Genomic DNA, 26,093 nt, shown 5'->3' with positions numbered 1-26,093 from the left:
ACTCGACAATTTGAACTAAAGATTGCTGGTTAAGTCGTTACAGTTACAAGCTCGCGTAGTTAGCGTAACATTCGTCTACCGACATGAACGGATAGAAATTTGTCATCTAAGTACGCTTGTCGCCCTGCGACTCGACACGATCCATATATTTTCTCCGCATAAAATTTACAGTATCACGAGGTCACGGACGTGGTGTGAAAATCCGACTCCGACGAGCCCTTCGAAATTTCAGACGAGAAACTCATTTATATTTCCGTGAGACCAGCCTCCACGGTTTCAAGTACATCACTTCGCCAGGATCGACAATCATCGAGAAATTTATTTGGATTGTGGTAGGAACGGAGCAGATTTGTTTCTTCAAAACACTGTGAAAATTTCTGTTCGCTTATCCGTTTCCAGTGGTGTCTATTATTACAAATGGATTCGCGGACTGATTCACCTCGAATCAATTTTCTTCGTAATAACGCTCCTGCATGATTTAGGTCTGCACTCTCGGTATTGTGTTCTGCATAATTCTGATGTGTCTGGTCTGGCGTCGCTTCCAACAGACCCCAACAGTGATCACTATCGACACGACGACACACCCTATATGGGACCTGCCCTTTCCAGCAGTCGCAATTTGCAATTTCAACAAAATCTATCAGCCGGAAGCCGATCGTCTGAAGGCAGACTTGTGAGTATTGAGATACGGCCCTTATTGGCTTCCTTCGATTACCGGAATTTCTTCTCGTGAAGTCAAAGGGTGGGCCTCACCAACGCGCAGATCGAAGACTTCTTGCAATCGCTACCAAAGCTGGTTCGTCCGGAGTACATAACCGTCAACGTCAATCCAGGAATGCGAGCCATGGCTGCTCTCGGCTATACGGTGGAGACACTGATGCGCCGGGTAAGTTGAGATCCGAAATAAATATGCACTCGGGGTGTGATCGCTGTGCGTAGAAGACTAGGTCGATTTCAGATCTTGATATGATTAGTCCACGGAAAGCGGCCTGAGTTTCCACTTCAAAGCGCACACACTCGAGCCCTAGGAAAATATCGATATTTGTCAAAACATCGCGGATAAGACGATCGGAAAATTTGCTACTGAATTTCGTGTACAGACCCAGGTTCTGTTTGCCGTGGGCAAATAACCAAACCGTGAATGGTGGGTATCGTATTCGACAAGTAACTTCGCTTTGAAGTTTAATATATTAACACCGCCGTAAAATCGTGCTTGAAAATGCAGTAACTCCGTTACGATACGTTGATACCTACTTTATAGTTGTTGAAAATTCAACTTTTCTCAAATATCCATTACGGTATAATATAAAGACTTGGGCAATGTTCATAGGCAAATATTTATGACCATTAACAAGACTATGATTTTCTTATCGGTGAAATTTTCTCAACTTTTTTTTGAGTTTCGGGTGAATACTGGTCTTGAATATTCCGTTCCAGTCCCGCGAGGGTTTTGTTTCATTTAGTTTTCCAATTTAGCTGATGCAGCCTTGCGACAAAATGTTGATCAAGTGCGCTTGGTTAGGCAACCTGTACAACTGCTCCAAGATGTTTCGTACGATCAAATCAACCGAAGGTTTTTGCTGTGCTTTCAATTATCACGCGATGATCGCGTCTGACTCCGTAGCGTAAGTAATGTACTTGTTGACCTTTTCCTTGATTTCAGAATCTCACTGTTGACATTTCTGGAAAACGAAATACGTATTAAATTCAGTGAATTACAGTATTTAAAATTTAAGCACTCATCATTGATCGACAATATAGCCTGTGCAGGCTTATGAATATACACGTATACCTATACGAATGTTCAGATTTATAGATAAAGAAAGAAATTTCTATCCACATCACGGAATCAAGGCTACACTGGTTACCGGTTAAAAACGCATAAGATCCTATCCTTTGAATATAGATTAGCTTCGCACTATCAGATATTTGGATGCAGATGAAATTCCAGTACCTGTTACAGAATACCTTCTACCTACCAAAAATTCGTACCAGGGGTAATTAGCTCAAACACCGAATCAGAACAAAATTCCGATTGGGTTCCCGGAGTGGAAGGAATCGAGGTTAGTAAACTGTTGGAGGGACAACCTGTAGGTTCAAAGTCACTATGATTGGAGCTGAGCGTCACAGTTTTATTTTCATGAAAAAAATCACTGCGATCGAAACCGTATTCATGAAACTTTCCATTAATATTGTCAAAAACATTATATAATTATATCATGTTAGAAAGTCGCAGGATCTGGCAGAGATGTCGGGCTGTCCGTGATATTTGATTTGGAAGAGAATTTTTACGGAGGTGCGACCCGCCCGTATATCGGGGCATCGGTTATGCTTTACGACGCGGAAGATTATCCAGAAATCTCAGTACTTACCTCTCTGGCAGAACCGGGGAGAGAGATCGACATTGCGATAACAGGGACTATAGTCGAAAGCGTGCCGAGCGTTCGAACGCTTTCTGTCGAACGGCGACGGTGTTGGTTCGATGATGAGGTGGGTCTTTTCTTTTCTTCGTCTGATTAGGTACTCGACGTTACCCTATCAATGTTGTGCCTTACATATTATACTTAAATTGAAACGTTCAAACCCAGTAATTGACCCTTTTATTTTGTAAAATAATATATTGACGGCACAAATCGTAAATTTCTCGATGGTTAAAACCGATTGCTAGAGGGTTAGAAATGCCAAATTTAGTCTTTGATAATTTTAGAACTAACGATCAAACAGATCCACCCAAAAAAGGTCAATAATTTGGACATGGTCTATAACCTGTACGCTTACCTTATTAGCTGCTAATTTTCATGTTGCGCATGATTGACTGCAGGTTAGTTTGAAATCATCGCCGCTCTACAGTTATCCAACGTGCGTTACCGAATGCAGAATCGAACACATCAGGAGCTTGTGCAACTGCATACCATTCTACTATCCGCACTCTTGTGAGTTAAGTAGACGTAGGATGTCTTAGCGTCCCTGGGATTCTTATTTCACAAATAATTCCCACATTTACTCGATTGATGGCACACATGCACCCGTAATCCAGAGCTTTCCATTTCAATTCTACCGTATCTGGTCAATGTTCAACGTATCACTTGAGAAATTCGTCAAGCTGCTGCGACATTTTGCTTCCCGGGTAACGTATCTTGCTTCTATGTTTTTCTTTTCCACAGATACGCAAACTCGCACGTGCGGTCTAACGGATGTGCACTGCCTGCGAACTTACAGACGTAAGGATCATTTTCCATGACGATTTCGCGTGTTTACTTCCGTTTCACTCAGGTGCCATTGACGCCACTGAATTTCGTCCTCTTGATTTTATCATACGCAGGAGTTCTGTCAAGCTTACAAACGCCGATAGATATGGGTATCGAAAACAGCACGCTGGAAACCGCCGAGTGCCAGTGCCTTCCTCAGTGTACTGATAGATGGTATTCTTTCACAACCGAGGCGACCGATATGAAACAAGTTAAATACGATGCACCGATGTTGTAAGTTTCTTCGACGACAATATGACAGTGATCACTTTCGCCGAAGATAAAGTTGCTAAAACATACGTGTTTATACAACTTTAGAATCCAATACGCAATCACAGAGTTTAAGAACCAAAAGAGAACTTGCAAATTATCTCCTTGCATGGTGTATAGATAGTTTGGTATTGATACGAAAGGTGATAGTATCAACAGACAAATATCGCCGTCAATTACGCTATCATCACTTATCTACTGATTATTTTTCTTGCTCACAGTGAAAACGAACCTCAGCAATGTAAAACTGCATAATCATTGTGGGTGGCTCTTCTGTTGCTCCTAGGGGACATTTCTAGTAGGCATATTCTCACATCTGTCGCTACATTGCCTTGTGTGAATGAATACAATGGGCAACAATCGAACTTGCTTGGGTTACTTGATAATTCGTACATAATGGTGTAATGAACTTGTTTTGCCAATTTACCAGCGAGCACCTGAAGGTGTACGATCGTGAACGATTTTTGTGTGCCACATCGTGATGCGGCGAACATCGGTTCTTGTTGGTTCACCGCAAACATACTGCGTACAAAAGTATTGCGCTGAATTTGGTTAAATTGATGACATTTACCAATCAGTTGTATGGCGAAAACAATTGTAAAACTTGCCGCTTAAGCATGTAAAATGACGCTAATGCATGCATGGGTGTGTGAAATTCGTGTTTTATTCTGTTTTATGGGATGGTAATAGCCAATATTACAGCCATGGCTTGGACGTTCGGAATTTATCTCTGATTTACGTCTACTTTCGAGACATTTCGTGTCTTAAGTATCGCAAGGATATTTGGCTCACCTGGGACGGTCTGTTCGGTAAGTTGGCTTTTATTATTGAAAAATTACGTTGCAGCCTTTAGATAATCAGGATCCGGAACCTATAAATGACTGAAATCGTTTTTCAGCATCCTTTGGCGGAATTTTTGGGCTATGTCTAGGTGGATCCGTTATTAGCCTGATCGAACTCGTGTACTTCTATGTAGTAAGAATATTCCATAAAAGGAATTACCAGGCGGTTATTTCGGTAAAGAAGTCTGTCACTTCAAAGTTACAAAACAAAAATATCAAATGGATAGACGTGACGACAAATCCCGATGTGAATAATCATAATCCAGAGATGTTAATGAGCAGCTTATGGGTACCCTCAAACAATTCTACAGTGGACGACGCTGCTTCGTTATCAACCGAGTTTAAAAGTTTCCGAGCTTCTACCAGATTGAAACACAACAGGATCATCGCAAACTAACTTCCACGATGCAACGTTTATAATACACGGTTTGTTGTATCGTCACAGAGCAAAGTAAACATTTTTACTACCAAACAGTCTTTGCGTTCCGATAAGTTCGATATTATGAAAAGCACAGAAAATTGGCGTATAACTGGATCTTCATTCGAGTATTGTTTAAATCGAATTTTCATGCGGAGCGTGCAAAGAGAATAAAATCTAATACCTACGTGTGAGTCACATGAAAATTACGTCCACGTGAAATTTCAAATATAATATTCTGCCTGCAATCAATTCAAATAATCCTGCGATAATAAATCAGTCACTAACAAACCGCATACAGAGCATATAATAAAAGTTTTTACTTCAGTTATGATCAAAGTAAAACGTGGTTGCTGTCCCCTTCGAGCTTGTCTCTTCGGTAATTTACGAGTGACCCTATTAACGAATGATACGTCATCGCTAACTGACAGCAGACATCTGATCGTTGTCATGACATGCAGAAAGTACTGTTTTCAGTATACGAGCTTTGTCACGCTGCGTATTATCGCCGTTTTCATTATTCGAGCTTTGTCCCGACGCGCATCATCGCTGCTCTCAATGGGTGGACTTGGGCTATTGAGGCAAGCGGATGAACGATGTTTAAAGTTGATATTTTCTGGAAGACCTTGATTAATTGTAATAAATATCGACATTTGTGTCAATAACGTGTAAAAAAAATAGTTACAATGTTTTATGGTGTTTGAATCATTCGAGACAGATGGAATTCATCGGTATATCAGTTTTCGGGAGCTGATTTCGTTGAAGCATAATTTGTATCAGGGTGCAAACTTACTAGTACAGAATGTTTTTTGCAATAGGTAGCTGCAATTCTTCGCCGGAAGAAAGTTAACTATTTTCGGAATTGAATATGCATTCCATGATCAATGACGAAATGCGTGTGTTCAGCGCAAATATCGCCATGATCTAACTGTTGCAGTCCAGAATCTCCATTTGAGAGCTATTCATGCATTCTTACGACTGAATAATTTCTACAAAAAATATACGCCAAGTACCTGTGATACGAACGTGTCAAATGTTGCCTGATATTTTGATGTATGATGTCTCAATGTTTAATGCCGTTTGTATCAGCTGGCAAATATATTCACTTGCAAAACATTGCTAAGATTCTTGGAGCGAAATGTTTGAAGAATCGATTGCCGAGGATTAATGATACATCTACAAGCATAGCGACTTCACCGTATTATTTCGTCAGACGAGTGAAAATCTGCCATACCTAAGCCACGAAAGTGTTGTTGCACTTTCTCTTCGCTCCCTATTTCTCCGAAGAACCTAGCCATCTAATACGGGAGACTGTTTCCTTACTCTCTGATTGTAAGAGAGACACTCTTGTGCGTATTCGACAGGTGAATAGATTCACAGAGGGTAAGTTTACCGGATCAGGCTTTTTATCCTGTCGACTATCGAGGCCAATTTGCAGTCGTGTTCCAGATATGAAGTTCCTGAAGCCAAAGACAATCAGGAGTGCGATGATACCGTCCTTTCTGGCCCACTGGGTCCTTGGTATGGGGACTATTGAGTGCCCGTTCGGTCGTCCGAGACCAGTCATATCTCTGTGCTGGTCAATCGTTCATTTCACCCTTTACTTGAAAATCGTTTTACTCGCAAACAAAGAGGATCCTACCGAAAATGGGCTTGGTAACGTTTCTTTTAACAGCTTTCAGATTTCCAGATTCATCAACTTGATCGCTGTGACGATATTTCTGTACTTTGGGCATAGGAAAGCGAAGGTATAATGTAGTTTACAGAATACTAATCGAAAATGCCACGTAACATACGATTTTAAAAAAATACGATGTATGTACCTGGAAAACTTTCAGGATGTCGCGATTTGTATGGACAAGCTCAGTTCCATTGACAAGATGTTGATCGTTATTGGGATCCCGAACGAATACGGATTGGTCTTAAAATATCAAATGATTCAGCTGACCGAGGTCCTTATCTTCGTGGGAATAACGCTGATCTATATTATTCGGTGGTTCGGTTACGAAGCTTGGTCCAAGACCGCGACCTTCGCCGGTGTAATTTGCGCTGAATATCTAATGATGTACAACCATATTATCAATGGCACCTTTGCTGCCCTGATCAGGTACTCATATAATCGGGATATTCGCAGTCGTTGTCCCGTCACCCAAACCTCGTTGTCCTTCTTGCAGACACATTGGCGGGCGTTTTCGACATTTGAACGCGCATCTGCGGCAGTTAAGCTCCAGAGAAATAATAACTGGGCCGTTTCTTCCGATTTCAAACTACTTGTTCGCTCCATTTAAGCTCGAAATTCACGCGAACGGACTATCCACCAGAGTAACGGATAAGGAGTCAGTGGCGCATGTCGTGTGGAATACCAGGTGAAATTTAGCGGGTGAGGATAATTCGTCGTTAAACCACTACAGGGACTACATTTTTTTTCCACAGAAGAATACATCGTGAACTGTGCACCATAGCCAGGACTCTGAACGAGGCCTTTGGCATCCAGCTGCTTGTGTCGATGAGCACATCTTTTATTCTCATAATCACCCTGCTCTATACCGCTTACCTTTACTTCAGCGTCGTGACAGCCGAATATTCGACATTCAGCATTTGGACATTCGTGTTAATTTTGAATTGGCTTATCTTCTCTTGCTCGTCAATTCCGTATGTCGCTTATGTCTGCTCGATCACCTCTGCCGAGGTAAATGCCAGATTTGTACTTAAGTATCTTACAATGGTTTACGAATACTCTCGCGTATCGGAGTAACGCAAAACGTAACATTCGTTACACGCAGGCACAAAATATAGGCGAAGTCATCTACGAACTTATCACGCCGACCACTTCCAAACAAGCAAAAGATGAGGTAGGTACCGCAGCAGCATTAATTAAGTTCTACTCTGTGGTAGGCGTTTTGCAACGTGAGAATATTGCCTGAATCATAACTAGACCTCTCTTGTTAGGTGCACAGCTTTTCACTCCAGCTTGTACGAAAACCTCTGGAATTCACCGCATGCGGATTCTTTGTGCTGGAGAACGGGGTGATTCGCGACGTACGTAAGTCTGCATTTGGGTCAATGATAAGCGAGTTGCACTCACAATCAAACTCTCCGAATACCTAACGTTTACTTCTACTCATTGAAGCTGTAACGCTGCGCCGACTCAAGTCGACTTGAATCGTTGAATGCGGCGTCGAACCTTCATCTCCAGCTTTACTTTCAGATGATCTCGTCGGTAACAACTTATTTAGTGATTATGATCCAGCTTCGCAGTACTTATGATGTGCCGGTCTTTGCCTCGACTGCCGTTCCATCTCAAGCGCTGAATTCTACCAGCTGAAGTGAAGTCAATGCCCATCAAGACATGCATATTTCTAGACAAAAATATTGGTTAATTTAGAGTGTGTCATATCCGTTACGTATAGAACTTGCAAAATTCTTTTGTAGGTATAATGTGTTACGAATCTCATTTTAGTAGTGACTTGTAAGAACGAAATATATATCGTTGATTCCGAGTTTCGGGAAATATGCAAACGAACGTTTGGTCGTTAATACGTTAATCCATAATAGGTGGTTGTTGACGAAACATCTGACCTGTGAAACTTACACTTAGACATTGCAGCTAACTCATCACGTCACCATTATCGATTGTTCCGTCTTGTCTAACACCTAAAAAATTACCAAAGCTCCAGGGTGCGAGTCAATATTATCGAAAATATCTATGAAGTATAAATTAAAAAAAATGGTGGTGATGATGGGGATACAATTTATTTTACCACATGTCAATCTCTGATTCGAATGTACACAACAAGAGAACTTATAGACTTCACAAGTTATTTTACCTGCGTCATTAATTACTAGGGTATAATATATTAGTTAGGTTCTTTCTGCTCGTCGTGATTCCTAATGTACAATGTTGGCAATCATAGTCTATAGATTTAATTCACACTCAGATAATTGCGAAATGAAACATACTCACTGCACGCATGTCATCGACGCGTTGAATAATTTATGAACACTTCTTATTTCAAAGTTTTCAAGTTAAAGAATGAAAAAAGAAATGCATTTACACTGAACAGTGAAATTTTTCTGGATTTAGTTAAATTTCTGGTGATAGAAGCATGTCGAATAAAAATCCAATCTTCGATAATAATTATCATCTCTCAGTTACTATTGTAACTATCAAACAAAATTTCAGTGCGTATTAATGTTTAACAAGCCTAGAAACGAGAAAAGGAAAGAGCGAGACTTCGGTTTTAAATCTGAAATATTCGTTAGAAAATAAACAATTTTCAAATAAAAAAACTTGCAGCTCCAAGTTACATAATTCTCACCAGAGTAGCTTATCAATTAGGTAGAACATTAAACGCTAGATATAAATTGACAAAGCAGATAATATGTTTTTATTCTTTGCATGTATAGTCTGAAATGTAAGTATCTCGCAATACGATAATATTACAGTGATAGCAAACTGTGAATGTTCAAATATTCCCCGCGTCTAGCATCATTCAAATTTCGAGGGCTGCGTTCATTCGCCGCGTTCAACGGAGCTGACAATCAGCGCCAACTTCACAACCCAGAGGGCGCCACCGGCTGCCGCAACTGTTTCGGCGGCGAACCGTTATAACGTGCTTTTGTTGTCAACAAAGGATTCGCTGCCGGCGTTCGGCAGAGTCCGGTTCGTTCCAGTTGCAGTTTGTATTTCGACCAGTTTACGCGCAGAATGGTCGAGGAGGGTTCTATTACGGCGGCGAACTGCCCTAAGGACTTGCTGCTCTTCCGGGCAGCGATTTCGAGAATATTCCGTGACATCGCGGAGTCCGTGAGGTAAGGAAATCGCTTTTCTTCGCTTCCCATCACACGCTTGACGCTTCGACGGCATTTGTCCGTAATAACTTAGGCAGCCGTTATCGGGCATCTCGATCCGGCGAATAAGAGAAACACGGATCCGTAAATCTTGTCCCTCGAATATTGAATAATGAATATTGAATCTGAGATCTTGAATCACGGACGGTGTCACTCGATGTCATTGGCCTCCGCGTCTTGCATACTAATGTATCGTCGTAACCCGTTCACGTGGCCGACCCGACTCACGGAATAACTGTCTATTTATTAACTAACAGTTGCCGACGATCCGCCGCCTTCAACGTTGACGAATCCTGAGAAACCAGGTATAATCCGTTACCCTCGCTCTCGGCTCGTTGGTTTCGCTTCGTCTCGATCCTCGATCGGTCCAACGTTCTTCTATCTCGTAAATTGCCTCTCACGTGCACGGTGTTCGAAAACAGCCCAATTGAATAATCAAAAATAACCATATCCAGCGAGTAACAGATATTTCTGCCTTCTCGTTTATATACGTGGTGTTTACACAACATCTGTCCCTCATTTTTCTTTCTTCAAAAATTCCGATCCAATTTTTCTTTCTTTTTTTTTTCAACTCGAACAATTCTACAATTTTTTCTCTTTTCTACTCGAACAATCGTCTAATACGAATTATCGATTGTGTTTGCGCGCATGCATATTCATGTGTGTATATTTCGTTACGTTCAGACCCCCCAGTTGCGTTGTACTTGAATATTTTACCAAATGGCCAAACAATGCCGATAGTTGAACAAACACTCGCGGTCAACACCTGACTACAGATAGAGTAAATCGCCAGTTGATCTGTTTCTCAATCCGTTTTGATCGCCCAATATTTGCCGAAAATTTTCGTCAACGTGTGTGAAAAAAAAGCAACAGGAAAGAGATGATATACGACACGTGCTGTTCGGTCAGGATTGGTGCAAATTTGTCGTTTTAGATTCAGATTGCACCCGTCCCGGCCTGATTGCGGTGCTCGTTGCAACACCGAAGAATCTCATTGCCGAGAGGGAGAAGAAGAACGGCACGAAGTAGAGATCGAAACACATCGTGCGACTGTCGATAATTTGCATAAATCTGTGTTTAATTGCCCGTGCAAAGCTCACTCTCTTTCTCTCTCTCTCACTCTCCGAGTTCCGAGCGTTATTCCGTGAAATTCAAAAACTGGTTGGCACGCCAGCGGGCCTTCGTCCCATCCTGCGACCCAGCCTCCGAGGAGCCGCGTGGGTCCCCTCTTTGTTCGCATTTCGGACAAAGAAAAATTCGATCCCATGCGATAAAGTTACGCCGCCCGAACTAGCGCCTGGTTCCCCTCTCGTTGTGGACGTCTGGCGCTACGGCTTATACCTACATTCACGTCTATAGAGTAGGTCAGATGCGGACGACGCAGTGGTTCAACCCGAGAATGGTATACCGAGAATTTTTCGACCGATTATTCAACGCGTCGGTTGAGCCGTTTGCCGACCGGCTTCGTATTTTCCCCTTCCTGATAGCCCGGGAACATAACAATTTCGCATCACTGCTCGTTGTTCGCCACGTGGTTGTATTAATTCAATCCCGGCAATTGGGATGACTCCAATTTCGCAGCCAAGGAACGGCCCGCTTGTCGATACTTACGGAATTTGTTTCACCGCTCGAAATTCTCGAGGCGTGTCGTAATTACCGCTCAGGGCTTCCGACCGTTTTAACGGTGGGACACGGTTTACGGCTTTCGAACGCTCTTCGCATCGCGTGTCCTTCCAAAATTGCGGAAATTACCGCGCCGTCTCTCTTTTTTGACCTGGCGAATACCCGCTCGGCGATTCGAAGGTCGAACGTCGGGCGGTTCGTCGGCTGTTTTGTGATCGCCTCCTTTTGTCTCGGCTAAAATCCTCCGAAGATGTGCGGGCTCGGAGTTCTGACGAATTCTATCACGAGCTGATTCTCCAACGCTCGAAAGTTTCGCGTGCCGCCCGGATCGTTGATATTGTCATCGGAACGAAGGGAATAATGGGGGGGAAAAAGGAGAGATGAAAAAGCGACGGGGAAGCCGGCCGTTGCGCAACACCGCGAAACGTCTTCCGTAACGTGGTTATAATGGATCGGCGCGTTTCCATCGGTGGGTAGATACCCACTCCGCAACACACGGGCACTTTTAGCATTTATTCAATTACACGCTATTCGTACGTCGAGCTTGCCCACCGGCATATTGTGTCCTTTGATGACCAACATTGAATAATCTCTTCCCCGCTATTCGTGCTCAGTCCCAGAATGTAAGCCAAGGCTCTCTAAAGTTGTACGAACTACGCCGTCTGCGAGGGACAAACGTTGCGATTTCCGTCTTTTTGCGATGCGGATGCTTGCACGAATTCACCGACAATTCCTTTTTCAATTTAAAGACAATCTCACCGCCGATTAATATTCGCGAATTTGCTAATTTTTGCAACACTGACGAATTAGGTATAATCAAACAGTTCGTTCTTCTTACGCAGAGAATTTAAAGGTGCTTCAGATCTATACCGGCGGTTATTCGTTCTATGGACCTGCAATGATGCATGATGTAATTTGTTTAGCGGAACGCCGAGCAGATAGACATTCCAGCCATCTAATGTTACAAAACGCCCAACCTGTGCACTTTATACTCTCACGCAGCACACGCGTCTACTCGTAACAAGCGTGTCCGATGGGTGTCCATGAATCATTTCGTGGAAGTGCCGCAAGTCTAAACATTTAGCCGTACAATCAGTAATTTCTTTGAATTTCTTTTTCCCTCGTGCCATGGACCGTCATTTTTTATAATACGCTTCCTTATCGATTTACCAAATTTGCCGTAAATCTCCGATCCGGTCAAGTGTTCCTTGATATTAATAGAATTCATACAGTACTACTACATTATTTTTGGGTAGTTTGTTTTTCAGTTATTCGTCAAGATTAAGGTATACGCACTATTTCACGATTTGCTTCTTCCAGCGCAGATGAATTCTGGAATAGCTGGACCGTTTTGAAACAAAAACGAAAACTGTCTCAACAGCTGTACACTTTGATGGTAGACACATTGTACGAGAACATGGTTACTCGTATAGATGAATTTATCGCGGAGGACGATTTGATCGAGAAATTCAACGTTCTGAAGCGAATAATTGACGAAACTGACACTCCGCGTGACCACGTAGCATGGTATGAATTTTTACTTCGGTATTAAGATGCATTTTTAATCCCACAGGGCATGATGAACATGCATTAATTTGATGGACGTTGATACAGCATCTGAAGTAAGCAAAAAAGTGATTAGAGAAGAACTCTATGAATGACTGTAAAGAACGTGGATCTATTGTTACTGTTACACTCGTGAGACTAAACTAAACAGCATGTATTTTTTTAGTGAATTCGAAATTGCTCTAATTAGCACCTTTTAATAATTTAGGAGACCCCCTGGGAATGTAATGGAGCATTTGCGATCTTTGGATGGGGAGAAAATCAAACAACACTCGGAAAAACTTGAAGAGTATGTGACGACGATGGAGGCAGAGAACAAGAAGCTGGCGCAGCAAGTTTCCAAAGGCAGAAAAGCTGCCAGTACAGTCAACGCAAAGGCGGATTGTTTGTTAGAGCAGCATAAATATGTACGATCTGAATTTGAAAGGGCGGCTCGGCATCTTGAAGGTGATATTAAGAAGATGAGTGCTTAAAGCCGTGAAGATATTCGTTATTTGCTTCTTGTTTGCCAATGAGTGAATAAACGATGTATGGAATTGTACATAGAGAGTCGTTTGGCTCGTGAAAATTCAAAGTTTTTAAAACTAGCTTTAATTGTCACACTTTAAACAGGGATGAATTTAACATTTGTTTACTTTGAGCGTTTATTTCAAACGCATAATTAGGGACCAATTATTAAATTAGTTGTCTGTTTTGTTTTGTTTCCCATTCAGAAGGGGAATTTGACTGATTCTAAATGTAAATATGTATATTATGACGTTGATTCAATTCAATAAAAAAAAAAACAATTTCAACTAAGCCACGTATCGTGTATAAATATTTTTCTACGCTGCGGCAGTCAAGTTTCGTTTATTAAGGCGAATTTCTGTGATGAATTTGAATTAAAAAAATTATCTGTACGTAATGATAATGATACATACCAAAAATCAGTGTAATTTATGTGACAGATGTACTTTACTATGATTTGTTAAACGACAACTTTTGCAACGGACACAAATGATACTCTATTCAACTGTTCTGCACATTCTTTACTAAATCTATAGAGACTTTAAAGTATTTAATTTCTTGACTGCGTTCAATTTGCAGGTTTCTGATTCCTGGAGCTTCTGTTGAAGCCGAGTAACTGTAACAGCTCGTTCCTGTAAATGTTGAGAAATTACTTCCATCATCAGGAGACTGGGGATGCATTGTATTGTTATAAATTATACATATCAATAATTGTGCAGAACTGTAAATAATACGCAGATGTATAGGGCCTGATGATTTACTTTTGCTCTCGCCAACTCCATGCTGGCTTTAGCAAAACTATTTTTATTTTCATCATTTGCCTCGCGAAGCCAGCGCAGCTTGCTCTTAAGTTTCTTCTTACTATCGGCCAGATTGTTTATCTCGTTATTTATCATTTCCCTCGCAGTTTCCTGTCGAACAGTCTTGAAAGCAGACCTAGTTAAGTTCGTGTAGTTCCGCCTGATACCTTCCACCGTCTTTGATTGAATCTCATTCATTTTACGGTTACTGTCCAGAACTATCGACGCCTTCTCCTGCATCCATTTCAATTTATCCACCTCGACTTCCACGTTTTTCCATTTCTCCCGAGTTTTTTCTGTGTTCGATTTATACCGCGATAATTCGTCTTCTGTTTCGATCATATCTTTTTCAAGCCGGGATATCACCAGCACTTTTCTCGACAACTTTTCCTGCTCTGCACACACAGAATCGTGTTCTTTTATTTCCGTTCTACGATAAGACTTAAATATCTACAGCAAGCACGTTCTTTCAACGACTAGAATTGTGCAATAACAAGAAGCAGCGTGAGGTGAAGCATTTTTCGAGAGATTATAGCTGGGTATTTATGAAAATAGAAATACAACAAATCTTAGAAAATTTTTCGACACATTTCATTCATCCCGTTCATCCCGTAGATCTGCGAAGATTATTGTTTTACCCCAACTGCGGTACGATATCTAATACCTGTGACACATTTCCTCTTGAGAATTTCCATACGATTTTTCAATTCCCCCGAAATATTTTCATACGAGTCGGTGAGCGCTTCATTATCCATTGTCACCGGCAGATGGCGCAAGGGATGCGACTGGCGTCAAGGCTGCGTTTATTCTCACTCCTGACGACCAAGCCTCGCGACGAGGGCTCTCGGGGTTCAATTCCAGGAAAGGCCTCGGTTTATCGAAACCGTTCGAGCGCGCTCGGCGGGTAAATAATCATCTAAGTACACTCGTCGATCGACTTGTGCGTGCCAAGCGAATTATCGCGGAGAACCGTTGCCTCGAGTATCGTAATATTTTTCGCGGTCAAGCTAAGCTGATTTGCCAGAGCGGGGTGAGCGTCAGCCAATGAGAGGCTCGCTTCGTTCGCCCCACGAAATACCCACGAAGGTTGAGGCGCCGCTCGGTAGATGTCGACACCAGGAGCTCGAGTTTCGTGCCGCATTTGCGGCTCGCCATTGTGCCAAGATTGCCGACGTTCGTGTGTGAGTGAAAAATTGATCCGGTTTATTGATTCCCCGGCTGTCCAAGCGCAAGGTAAATATTAAACCATGTTAAAAATTACTCTCGTTCGATTTGCGAGCGCACGCCGCTCGTCGAAACCCCGTTAAAACCCGGGTAAATCGAGGATGTTTGGGGTTAGATTCGGCTGGCGCGTAGTTAGCCCTCTTTCGTGCGCGTGGTCAAGCCAACCACGAAATCCTGCTCGCGTTATCGCCTCGTCACAGATTCCTCGCCTGGTCCTGTCGCTTTTCATTTGTCACGACGAATTACGTCAGGATCAAGTTCATCCCACTCACCGGCCCGAGTCACGAGCTAGACGAAATTTGGTGATCGGAATGCGTTTGAATTTCGAATGACGATTCTGTTCGTGCACACCAAACAACAATGGCCGGTTCAACTTTTTGTAGCCTGTACAAGAAGCTCGTCGCCCCGTTTGCTCGGCCCGAATCATTACTCATCGTGTTATCAGCTGCAGGCGGCGTGTTTCGTTACTTGGAGAAAATATTCTCTGCTCGATATTCTGCTTCACGAAGGCCCGGAGAAAAGTCTATCGCACCCACCTTCAACCTGCCGATCGAATTCCGCCTGCTAATGATTTTTTCATTCATTCGTTAATTTTTCTCCCCGTCACCCTCTGTTTAATGGAATTTATGCATTATGCTCGTTCGTAGACCTCGAGCATCGTCATTGCGTCACGCCCGTTTTCTCAAGGCTCCGAAACCCGGGTCGATCTTTTTTTCTCCACACCTCTCTAAACCGCATTCGATAGTTTCGGCGTAAAGTCTGCGTCTTGTACACGCGTTTTGATCGATGGGCATCGACGCGGAACGTAAATTCTACCTCTGCCTGGGCAGGTGTTTTGCTCACCGTGGTGCGTTTTATCATCACGCCTTCGAAACTTGTTCGGAAATTGTTTAAACAATAATCGCGCCGCCGGTCCGGACTGTGGTCAGAATTAATTGGGAATTCGATTCTGCAATCAATAACTCAAAGACAAGTAGATTTCGTTTAGGCCAGTCTATTCCGGTAGGCTTTTATTTGTACAAATGGTTCCCTCGGACTTTATCCGAACTATGTATCCATCACGTGACCTAACACACGCGTTATCACTGCAGGCATCATGTGCGACTCGGTGAATTATCCAGACTCTTCGACAAGTCGCGTCTCATTTTTCTTCACGCGGTCATACCGCCGATTTTGTTTACGATCAACAGCGATCTGTGTATCTCAAATTTGTGCTAATCCACGTTTTTGTATATACGTGTGTTTTTCTCAGTCTCGACCGGGTCGTGGGCTCGGCAATATTTATAACTTATCACTGCTGATAAGAAATTCTACGCGACGTTTTCGTAGCTGGCTTTCTTGTCCGCGGCGCTCGAGGTTCGTAATATTGGACGAATCCTCGAGACTTTGGGTAGGCTGGAACGACCCCGTGTCAATGGAAATTTCAATTATGAACATCACACCTTTCTCACGTTCCGCCACAGCTCTTCCCTGCACTCGAATATATTTCTGTACACGCGCAAGAATTCCGCTGGCTCTCTCTCTCTCTCTTTCTCACATACAGCAGCCGCATGCGTGTAATAATATGTGTCAATGCGAAGAACAATACCATACATCAATAACAGGCATGTAAGGATCTTTTGACCCGCTCTTGACGCGTTACCCCGGAATAAATGTAACGGAGAACAAGAACTTGCAGATTTATTCGTACGACGAAGGATATCCGGTTGGTTATCATAAAATTTCCGTGTTAAACATGGCGCCCACTCATCAGGGAAAATCTGAAAACTAGGAAAAAGTCGGAATTTTTCAATTGGTTGGGGTAAAAATAAGTCAGCAAATAATCGCTGTAGTTTATGTAACAAAGTAATATTACAAGAATATTTCTGCACTCAATTACAGAATAAAATTACTTTCCGTCACCATTAAATAGATTGTGACCATATTTTTAAATACCGATCAATTCATAGCTCTGTTAATTAGTTACTTTTATTGGCGCTATTACTTAGCATTTTAGTCAGGGAAGAAGTCTGAATTCGGTCGGGAAAAGTTGGGGAGTTTTCTTGACTGTTTTTACTGGCCACCACGTTGAATAATATTCCAATTTTCGAAGACAATTTCTGCCCCGAGGAAACAAGCCCAAATTCGTCGGAGGTTGAGCAGCCCTGGTTCAAGAGTGGCGAACTTGGAGTACGGAGTCTTTGTCTCGTTGCTCGTGTGAAAGGGAATTGGAGAGTACAAAGTCACGTGACTCTCGATACTCTTTATCAATCCCGATCGCTAGTCGCAAGTGGAATCTTTGCGCCAGGGTCGAGGACACGGAACGACTTTTCCTTTCATTCAGGCCCAGTCGTAAGTTGGCTGCTGGTGCGCCGGTGTGTGGCTTCAGGTACACTGATATGAGGGAATACACGCTTAGAATCTTACCTCCGTGGGCTGCGGTTAAGTACGAGTAATTTCACGGGCGGCGTGCAAAAATTATTGACAATTTTTTTACACCGTCGTTCATAGAATTTCGTTATCCTGCAACGCGTGAATATTAAAATTATACACATGCAGCTAAATGTCGCGGATGAACAATTTCAACGCAATTCCGTCATCTGTCGAGTGCTATATGATCACAGCGGAGATGTTGCGTCTTGCATAAGTTGTTCGGTATTAACAACTTGGGTGCAAAAAACCGGTGACAAAAAATACCGAAACTCTTTTTTTTTTTCAAAAGTCTTCTATCCGTCGAGTAATTATGTTTATACCGGGACGAATCTTTAAACGCGTGCATTCGGGATACTTATTTTCGCATGTACAACAAAAAATATTTCACCCAAATTTTATAACTGGAATTCCAATTTATCTATAGCCGGAACAATTATAAACGTTTGTCATATATATTGTTGCTTACGGTTATGAATTATGCAGAAAAATATGGCTCCTTCGATCTGACGGGTTATACATTAATTAATTGAATATCCGGTATCTTTGACTCTGGTTATGTTTTTTATAAAACTTTTAGTATATAGCTGGAACGAAGACGATGAGATTCATTTTAAAATAAATACGTAAAAAGTAAAAATTGTGCACGATGATTGTCGTATTGAAAAGATTAGCGGCTAATAGTTTGTTGAGTTAGTTCTTGAGCAGGTATAACGTCATACTACGAAATTAAATATTGCTCTCTCTTCGATATGTTGCAGCAATCCGAAGATGATTGATTATTATATGATCATATTGACTCTGACGGAACGCAATGCGTATCTTTACGTTCCTTCTTTTTTCTCCTTCGTTCTTTCGATTAATCAATTATCGACTCACCTTGACTTACATTCTTAATGAGCTACAGCCTACGTAACTAATTCATTCGTTATTTCGCCCACACAGAGATCTACATAGAATTAAAAAGCGTTCGAGAATTGTTACAGAATTGTCGATGTATAAATTTAATCGAATTGCACGCTATTATCTATTCGCATTTTTTCGAGGCATCGTTAAGCGTTGTTCACACTCCAAAAATAAACTCGAACACCGTATATATTATGTATAGCTTATTTTTAGTAAAAATAATTTAAAATGAAAAGAAAAGCTAAAGATGAATGTTGCTCGTGAATATCCAATTCTGCGTTTACTTGGTGGTTTTGCAATTAATTTGCACTGTAATTACACCTAAAGGGTAAAATATATATATATATATATATATATATATATATATATATATATATATATATATATATATATATATATATATATATATATATATATATATATATATATATATATATATATATATGTGTACATTTAATATAAAATGATAATAAATGAAAGTGCATAACTGTGTGTAAGAAACAAGTTCGCATGTTATGTGGAATTTATTACCAAACGGGTTGCTGCTCTCCGCGTGTTATATATTAATTATCCGTCTCGTTTCGACTCTGTATCTTTTTTTTTCTTTATTTTTTTTTTCTCCTTCTTCACCTTGACTATTAATTATTATGGTTACCTGCGAATTTTCGTATCTGTTATACCTGCCAGGCTGCGCACGTGCGTCAGATAAAGAAGTGCGCGTAGCATTTCGTAACAACGTTATAGACTTTCGCAAGCAATTAGTAGACACGCAGGTACAGCCAGCCACCCTGTTCAACTTGAGCTTTCCACGCAGTTCTCGTTCCTCGTTTTCAATTATATAAATTGTTTATCTCCGTTATATGTTGCATAAGTTTTGCATCGTTCATGTTATGCATTTATTTGGTAATGCGAGCACGTTAATTGACGGATAAACATTCTATCCGTATATGTAGATGTTTAATAGATGAACTTACAATTACTTCGTAATTAGCGATGACGGAATACTCGCAACTGAGTTTAGAATTTACGCTTCAGGGAGGATAAGAAAATATGTTTATATATAATGGATCGTCGAGATTTCTTGAATATTAAATGATGAGTGGTATTTATTCTTTTTAAACAAAATAGTTTGTTAATTTTTTACTCGATAGGTTTTACGATTAGGTACTCGATATTTGTATTTACGATAAACTCTTAGCGCTTCTATATCGTACGTTTAACATTAAAAATATGTAAATTTTTATCAGTAGCTTCATGAAACCGTTTATAATTACACTCGCGGGTAATTTGTTCATCCGGATGCGAAAGCTTTTGCCGATTTCCTGGTTAATTATTATTTCAAAAATTCCCTTACACGTTACGAGTGAGCCGTATTTCATGGCTAAAACGAACGAGGAATTATCTGAGAGAAAACCAAGAACCTGACTGTCAATTGGTAAAGATAAATTGAATATTTGACACTACTTTACGGCTGTTGAAAATAACAAGGGACAGCTGCTGTTCGTACAAACTCGAGGATACTGGAAGTTTCCTACGTTACCGATTTCACTTCTTCACCCCTTATTCTCGTAATGATTGAAATCCATTTCAATTATTCAAGCTACCCAGCGAGTTGCGTGCGTACTCATGTAAAGGGTGGATTATATGTTTCAATCTACCGCGAACGAAGCTGCTGGCATTGATAGACCCGGGTAGGTACAAGTGTGCGATAGCCATTTTCGTGAAACTGGAATTGAACACAATTCCATTCGCAATCATCTTCCTTTTGCCATATTATAAACAGGCAATGAAATGTCCTGCAATTTCGAACACACTCGTATCATATTTTCGTATCTGCTTTTCCGTTCGGCCGTATAACCGGGTTTCTATTTTCACGCGAGGTAGACGCGTGTCGGGTCGGTAAGTGGACACGATTGTCAGATATCACCGATGATGTGGTCTAACGCGAACTGACAATGGAAGGTGGTTGGGAGGGAGGGAGAGGCGGAAGTGCGACGCGCTGAGTAAAATTCTATAATAATTTGATGCTAATGGTGCCAATATCGTTGATGGGTCATCGGTCTAATGTCGCCGGCGTGACTTCGGCACGTTTAATCGCCTTTTGTTTCAGCTTTTTTTTTTTTAAATTCAACCCCCCTGCAGGCCGTATAAAGGGTACCTTGTTACACATCGGCTTACGCACTACACGCCTTGTTGCGATAGTCGTATCAACGATATCACGCTTGCACCGTAACAATATTACGTCCCTTTGATTGGCTCGTTGATAATCATCGATTCGTGTTGATTATTGGTCAAACGAACTCGAACGAAGTTATATGGTCAGAGAATTGGGTCGAGTTGCTGGCGAAAATGTGAAAAATTAAATAAACCAATAGTACTTTTAACCATTTGTACGACGAGTGAACATTCTGTGAATATAACACGTACGCGTGTATATACATGTGTATGTATGTGCAGAATTAAATGCACCGCGGGTTAATTTGCGGGTTGACGATACTGCCGCATGTGTTCTACGCTACATAATGCATGCCACATATGTACGCATGTGAATATATTCACTCTGTTAACAACGTGCGAGCCTCGGCTTTTTATTCGTGTATTATTCGCGCGTGTGTGTTTGTGGTTATTAGCGAGTGTGAGGGAGTGAGAGGAGAGTCAACCCTTGGACTGCTTGCTAGCTAGCTCTGCTGGGAGAGGAGGGTGCTTTTCGAGGGCGCACAACAAACCGTTGCCGAGGTTACCGTTCCCGGCGACGCGGTTGCCATCACAAAACTTTTCAACTTGTCCCCGCGACTGTAAACATTAGCTAGAGAAACTCGACGAGGACACCGTGCGCCGTTTTTGATGCCTTGGAATCTCGGTATGCACCCGAAGTCACACCGACGGTATCGTAACGAAATATTAGGGGGAAAAAACGATCGTTCTCTTCTTTCCGCCGTGACTTTAGAGGAACAAAGATTTTTAAATGTATGTTTTTTGCCACATTACACGGTTCACCGAATTCGCAAAATTATTCCAATATTGCGATGTAACGAATTTAACCTCGGTATGAATTGTTGCGACAACGTTACTAACTTCAACTTGATAAATTTACGCGTGCAGGAATCTCTCGCTCTCGAATCGAATGAGCCGCACCGACACTTTAACGTGCCGAATGATCCTACATTTGATCATTTTTCTCGTCATCGTCATTTGCTCGTATAAAGTTATCCATTTACAACCTTATAGAGGGCCCGCGTCACATTAACTGCGTGACTGGCAGCGGACATGGTCTCTCTCAAGGGTTGAATTGACCCTCGAGAATCGGTAGGAAATCGATTTACGTCTCGATGCAAGGAATCGGGTTCATCGTATAAACTTCTTATTGTTAGTATTTTTCACGTATACGACTGCGTGTTGCAGGCGAAATAGGCTCACGTATAATGTGGATGTTTGTACGTGTAACGGTCGTAGAACTTTATTTTATTTTTTTCTTATGAGCAATTTAACGCAGGCATTAGTATCGTAGACACTAAATCTCACTTCGAAGAATGTCCAATTTTATTAATATTTATTCGCGGTGGTATAGGATTCCAAAATTATCCCTTGCGTTGCACTATTTTCTCTTTTTTTTTTTTTTCCTTTGCCGACTTCCTCTCGTCAAGTTTTCATTGCCACTATCGACACTGTCTGTGAATTTTATTAATCTTCGAAAGACTGAATATTATTTTTAAATTTTACCGAATCGGATGAAAAATAAAAGCGACTAACACGCTTGCGATATGTTTGCGTATAGGTACATATTAGCTTTATTTTGCGAAGTGTTAAATGCCTTTTGACGTCAACCTGCAACGTAGTTTCAGCGTGTATATGTACTTATACATATATACATACGTAGAGAAATATTTGCAGAAGCTGCAGGTGCACAGTATCTGTTAAACGTATACGTTGTGACGGTGGGTGTGATCCTCGTTCTTTATTCAACGAGCAAGGCATTGCCACGTGGATGGTAACATGCTGCTTCAAGATTTGCATAAAATGTGGGTTACTCTTACAACAGCTGCTGCTATTTTATACGCTTGCTTTGCTGCGAATGTTTCTCTCGCAATATTTAGCAGGTACGCTTTGTACAAATTTTCTTTTCCTCTTTCCGCACTCATTATTTCCGTTGTTAATTCTACTTCATTAACAGAATTCGTATAGATTACATACAATTTTAGTGTTCTTATTCTTTCCCAAGTGTTTCTTGTGCGCGCGCGCGCATCCGAAATACGTTATGTACGTACGCATTGTTTCTATGTTCGATTAATAACAATCAAAACTCCGATACAAGTCATTTTGACACGGATATTTTTCTACAATTCATGGTTTATTATACGTGTCAATTTTTCGACTAGGTAAAAATTAAATCGACGTAACATGATTTATTGTTACACGAAACAAGTCGCGTTTTATGCAATACTACACGAGTTCCGGTTCTCCCACGAATTTTTAAATGAACAGGATTTTTCTTGGCGTGAAACTTGAACCGTAAATGCCCACGCCCGCTCTACAGGCCTTTCAAACTGTTCTCATATCTCTGTATAAAATATATAAATATGTACACATATAGGCACGTGTATGTGCATGTACAATGTATGTACATACGGGTGTAGGTAAGTAGGTGAGGGGGGGACCGGATTGTTTGCTTAAAAGATAAGGAAGAGCAATCTCGTTGCGTGTAAACTCTTCTGCACATTCCGTCGTCGTCCTCGAACGTTTCTCACATCGATTTCTATGTGGGTACCTGCATACGTAGTTTTCCAAAATTCGGTTACACATATTGTTACATATTTACGAGTTTCTCGATTGACTTGAGGTTACGAACGCGTATCGTCGCGGTATTACACGTGGTAACCTGCAGGCATATATCATCACGTATCTTTTTTTGGTATTTACCTATGACGTAGGTTGTGTGAATGTGCCGTGTATCGGGCAGGCATACGACCTCATTCGCGTACGCAACTGGCACGCTGAAGTTTAAGTTTCCACATGTACCCATCTCGCTACGCGATGTCAATTATTTACATTGTCTACACTAAGCGTGATATAGTACTATAGTATAGATACTCGCCTGGCGTTATATGCGGTAGATTTTTAAAACCGCGCCCATAGTTACCGGAACATTTGAAAATTAATAAACTACGCGTGTAATATAACATTCTGTTGACGGAGAACGGCGAAAACAACTCGTCGTCGTTAACGGTTCTTTCATATATCGAATGATAATATTAAAGTATGCTCATTAGCAAGTAGGCGCATACAAGCACAAGATCGTCTATAATTGAATTTTTTGATGGAAAATTATTCTTGTATCTCGATTATCCTGATATGAATTGATTTTTATTACTCGTTAAAAATTCTTTCGGTATTCCGATGTAGCAAATTAATATTTTTGGATATTTGATTCGTGCATCTGCATACTTTGGAAGAAGAAAAACAATCAATTTCTGAATTTTACACGCGTATAAATTTTCCTCGACACTTTTGCCCGGTTTTAGTGCTCGTATGTACAAGTATAAATGATGGCTAGGGTAGATATTGATCTTGAAGTATGATTATATCAATTTTTTTTTGTCTGTTTCTTTCTTTTTTTTTTTTTTGAAATTCCTATCTCGTCGTCCATTAGATCCACGCGCGTAGTTTGTAATTATCGTATAACGTATTATATAGTTACGATGCACCCTGAGGGTGTAACACGTTCATCCTCACGAGGCTGAAGTCGGTAACTTTAACGCAACGATACACGAGGGAAGAAAATCATTATTGAAAAATTTTAGGATGTTTTCAAGGGGTTTGGCTTTTCAGAATGAGCGCATATTTTGTTTCGCTAATGGTTTACTAAATTTCGGAATGTCGCAGAGGTGCGAATTGGCGATTTTTCCTAAACATGCATAGTTACGGTAACCTTACCGACTTCGTCCTCATGCCTTCCCGGCAAGTTTCGGGACAAGCCGCGATATTCGAAAGCAGGGCTTCCAAGTTATTCACCGCTTTTGCATGGGAAGATGCGATTCGGTGATTTGTCACGTTTGACACAAATCCATGCAGCACGTCTTGATAATTTATCTTATTTCTCGCATGGTTTGTCATATATCTCACAGGGAATCTTTGTATGCATGTATTATACATATATTATGTATAACGCGTTTCCTTCAACTCGAATCTTTCCACCAGCTTGTGTCGAATCGTTGAAGTTTCAGATTTGAAAGTGCAGAAGCAAAATTACATACCGCAATGCTGTCTTGACTTGATCGTTTCTTTCGTTTTCTTTTGTTTTTCCACCTACAACGCATCTTTTTTTCCTCACGTGTATTTATAATCATTGCGAATACCCGTAGAAGTTGAGTACATTCAAATGAGTTTGGATCCGAAGGTCGGTATAAATTCCGCTCAGGCACGAACTCCATGGAATAATCATGGGAGTAGGTATAGCACGATCTCGCAGTTGATACGTTGCGGGACAAGGTCGTTGTTTTCTCGCTTGCTTGAACAAGACGATACGAGACGTAGGTCGCATTTTTTACGATGTTCGTTACGTGTCGATACACAGAATTCACGCAACCGTATATCGTACCATCCACCCACCCGCCGCATTTTCCACCTTTTGACTTGCAATGTTTTCCTAGCCTCTTTTTTCCTAATTCTTCTTCTCTCTTCTTCGACCTCATCCTGTAACTCGGTCTTACGTTGGTCCTTGGGATAAGATACGGCGCAGGTGTACGAGCCTAGTTTAATATACCTATTATAGGTACGTGTACTTTTACGGCGTCGTTGCAAGCCGGAATGCAGACTCTCTATCTAGGATTAATTGCGACAGCTGGTTTGCGCGTCGCCGGCACCTCGCCTCCTCTTTTACGCGCCTGCAGTAAGATCATTCCTTGGAAATTCTTGACGCGTACACATACCAGATACCCATACCTATCATAACCTACCTACCTACCTGCCTGCCTGCCTGCCTGCCTGTCTACCTTCACCTTATATCGCTTCGACGCACCCAGCATCGCAATCGCAATCGCTCCTGCTTTCAGCAATGGGTATAAACCTACCTCGTGTACAAACGCGTATCCTTGAAAACAGGTACGATGTTGGCGAGAGGAAATAATACGAGAAAATTATTCAATCTTATGATGCATTGTACGATAAAGGTTCGAGATTTTTTTTTTTTTTATTATCATATACCTGCCAAGTTCTATAATAGATAAGCGATTCAAAAAGACATTGAATTAATTGTTAGCACCGAAGTAAGAAACGAATTCCATGCTCCATAAACAAATTTAGCTTACGCTATCATAATACGGATAACACAGACACGTCAATTTGTATATTATTATCCACGAATTGGGTAAAAACTCGTAAAAATGTTTCACCTGGCTCGTAAATGTTCGCTTTATCACCGTTGTAGTATCAT

General features: G+C 41.2%; 6 protein-coding genes across 12 annotated transcripts in view; 4 read left to right on the top strand and 2 right to left on the bottom strand.

The window, feature by feature from the left end:
- The window catches only part of LOC107224370 (secretin receptor-like), a 36,916-nt gene extending 11,589 nt beyond the window's left edge, over positions 1-25,327 (bottom strand). Inside the window, exon 1 of the mRNA XM_046746726.1 lies at positions 25,287-25,327. The gene's annotated coding sequence lies outside the window, so the exon portion shown is untranslated. The remainder of the gene's footprint in view (positions 1-25,286) is intronic.
- On the top strand, positions 557-5,632 carry LOC124296635 (pickpocket protein 28-like). The gene is made up of 9 exons (XM_046746727.1): positions 557-886; positions 1,477-1,625; positions 1,964-2,063; positions 2,227-2,490; positions 2,822-2,933; positions 3,165-3,221; positions 3,323-3,482; positions 4,209-4,327; positions 4,417-5,632. Exons 1-9 carry the CDS (start codon positions 836-838, stop codon positions 4,755-4,757), a joined length of 1,353 nt encoding a protein of 450 aa, XP_046602683.1. The 5' UTR covers positions 557-835; the 3' UTR covers positions 4,758-5,632.
- LOC107224371 (putative gustatory receptor 28b) lies at positions 5,641-8,232 on the top strand. 6 transcript variants are annotated; one of them, XM_046746728.1, is made up of 8 exons: positions 5,641-6,161; positions 6,228-6,526; positions 6,617-6,885; positions 6,953-7,144; positions 7,212-7,467; positions 7,562-7,630; positions 7,728-7,817; positions 7,987-8,232. In XM_046746728.1, exons 2-8 carry the CDS (start codon positions 6,230-6,232, stop codon positions 8,101-8,103), a joined length of 1,290 nt encoding a protein of 429 aa, XP_046602684.1. In that variant the 5' UTR covers positions 5,641-6,161; positions 6,228-6,229; the 3' UTR covers positions 8,104-8,232. The 6 variants fall into 6 exon arrangements, with proteins under 6 accessions (XP_046602684.1, XP_046602685.1, XP_046602688.1 ...); XM_046746729.1 differs by having other exon boundaries at positions 7,728-7,821; positions 7,987-8,173; XM_046746732.1 differs by having other exon boundaries at positions 7,714-7,817; positions 7,987-8,120.
- On the top strand, positions 9,380-13,576 carry LOC107224378 (polyamine-modulated factor 1). The gene is made up of 3 exons (XM_015664404.2): positions 9,380-9,590; positions 12,573-12,779; positions 13,027-13,576. The coding sequence occupies exons 1-3, from the start codon at positions 9,487-9,489 to the stop codon at positions 13,289-13,291; spliced, it is 576 nt and encodes a 191-aa protein (XP_015519890.2). The 5' UTR covers positions 9,380-9,486; the 3' UTR covers positions 13,292-13,576.
- Positions 13,777-15,127, bottom strand: LOC124296638. Its single transcript, XM_046746734.1, has 3 exons — positions 14,790-15,127; positions 14,087-14,520; positions 13,777-13,957 (listed from the first exon to the last, which is right to left on the bottom strand). The coding sequence occupies exons 1-3, from the start codon at positions 14,878-14,880 to the stop codon at positions 13,856-13,858; spliced, it is 627 nt and encodes a 208-aa protein (XP_046602690.1). The 5' UTR covers positions 14,881-15,127; the 3' UTR covers positions 13,777-13,855.
- Positions 15,225-26,093, top strand: part of LOC107224383 (heterogeneous nuclear ribonucleoprotein K homolog) — a 101,343-nt gene continuing 90,474 nt past the window's right edge. For both annotated transcript variants that reach the window (XM_046746722.1, XM_015664408.2), the window contains exon 1: positions 15,225-15,358. The gene's annotated coding sequence lies outside the window, so the exon portion shown is untranslated. The remainder of the gene's footprint in view (positions 15,359-26,093) is intronic.

The sequence above is a fragment of the Neodiprion lecontei genome, chromosome 1 (genome assembly GCF_021901455.1).
Source record: "Neodiprion lecontei isolate iyNeoLeco1 chromosome 1, iyNeoLeco1.1, whole genome shotgun sequence".
Lineage (NCBI taxonomy): Eukaryota > Metazoa > Arthropoda > Insecta > Hymenoptera > Diprionidae > Neodiprion > Neodiprion lecontei.
Note: the sequence above shows the minus strand (reverse complement) of the source record. Positions and strands in the feature narration are given on the sequence as shown.

Coding starts and splice junctions, on each gene's coding strand:
- LOC107224378 (XM_015664404.2), top strand. CDS start 9,487: ATGGTCGAGGAGGGTTCTATTACGGCGGCGAACTGCCCTAAGGACTTG. Junction 9,591..12,572: donor GACATCGCGGAGTCCGTGAG/GTAAGGAAATCG, acceptor TGCTTCTTCCAG/CGCAGATGAATTCTGGAATA. Junction 12,780..13,026: donor CCGCGTGACCACGTAGCATG/GTATGAATTTTT, acceptor TTAATAATTTAG/GAGACCCCCTGGGAATGTAA.
- LOC107224371 (XM_046746728.1), top strand. CDS start 6,230: ATGAAGTTCCTGAAGCCAAAGACAATCAGGAGTGCGATGATACCGTCC. Junction 7,631..7,727: donor CCAAACAAGCAAAAGATGAG/GTAGGTACCGCA, acceptor CTCTCTTGTTAG/GTGCACAGCTTTTCACTCCA. Junction 7,818..7,986: donor AGAACGGGGTGATTCGCGAC/GTACGTAAGTCT, acceptor CTTTACTTTCAG/ATGATCTCGTCGGTAACAAC.
- LOC124296635 (XM_046746727.1), top strand. CDS start 836: ATGCGAGCCATGGCTGCTCTCGGCTATACGGTGGAGACACTGATGCGC. Junction 1,626..1,963: donor ATCGCGTCTGACTCCGTAGC/GTAAGTAATGTA, acceptor TACCTGTTACAG/AATACCTTCTACCTACCAAA. Junction 2,491..2,821: donor GGTGTTGGTTCGATGATGAG/GTGGGTCTTTTC, acceptor GATTGACTGCAG/GTTAGTTTGAAATCATCGCC.
- LOC124296638 (XM_046746734.1), bottom strand. CDS start 14,880: ATGGATAATGAAGCGCTCACCGACTCGTATGAAAATATTTCGGGGGAA. Junction 14,521..14,789: donor CAAGAGGAAATGTGTCACAG/GTATTAGATATC, acceptor CTGTGTGTGCAG/AGCAGGAAAAGTTGTCGAGA. Junction 13,958..14,086: donor TGGAGTTGGCGAGAGCAAAA/GTAAATCATCAG, acceptor CAACATTTACAG/GAACGAGCTGTTACAGTTAC.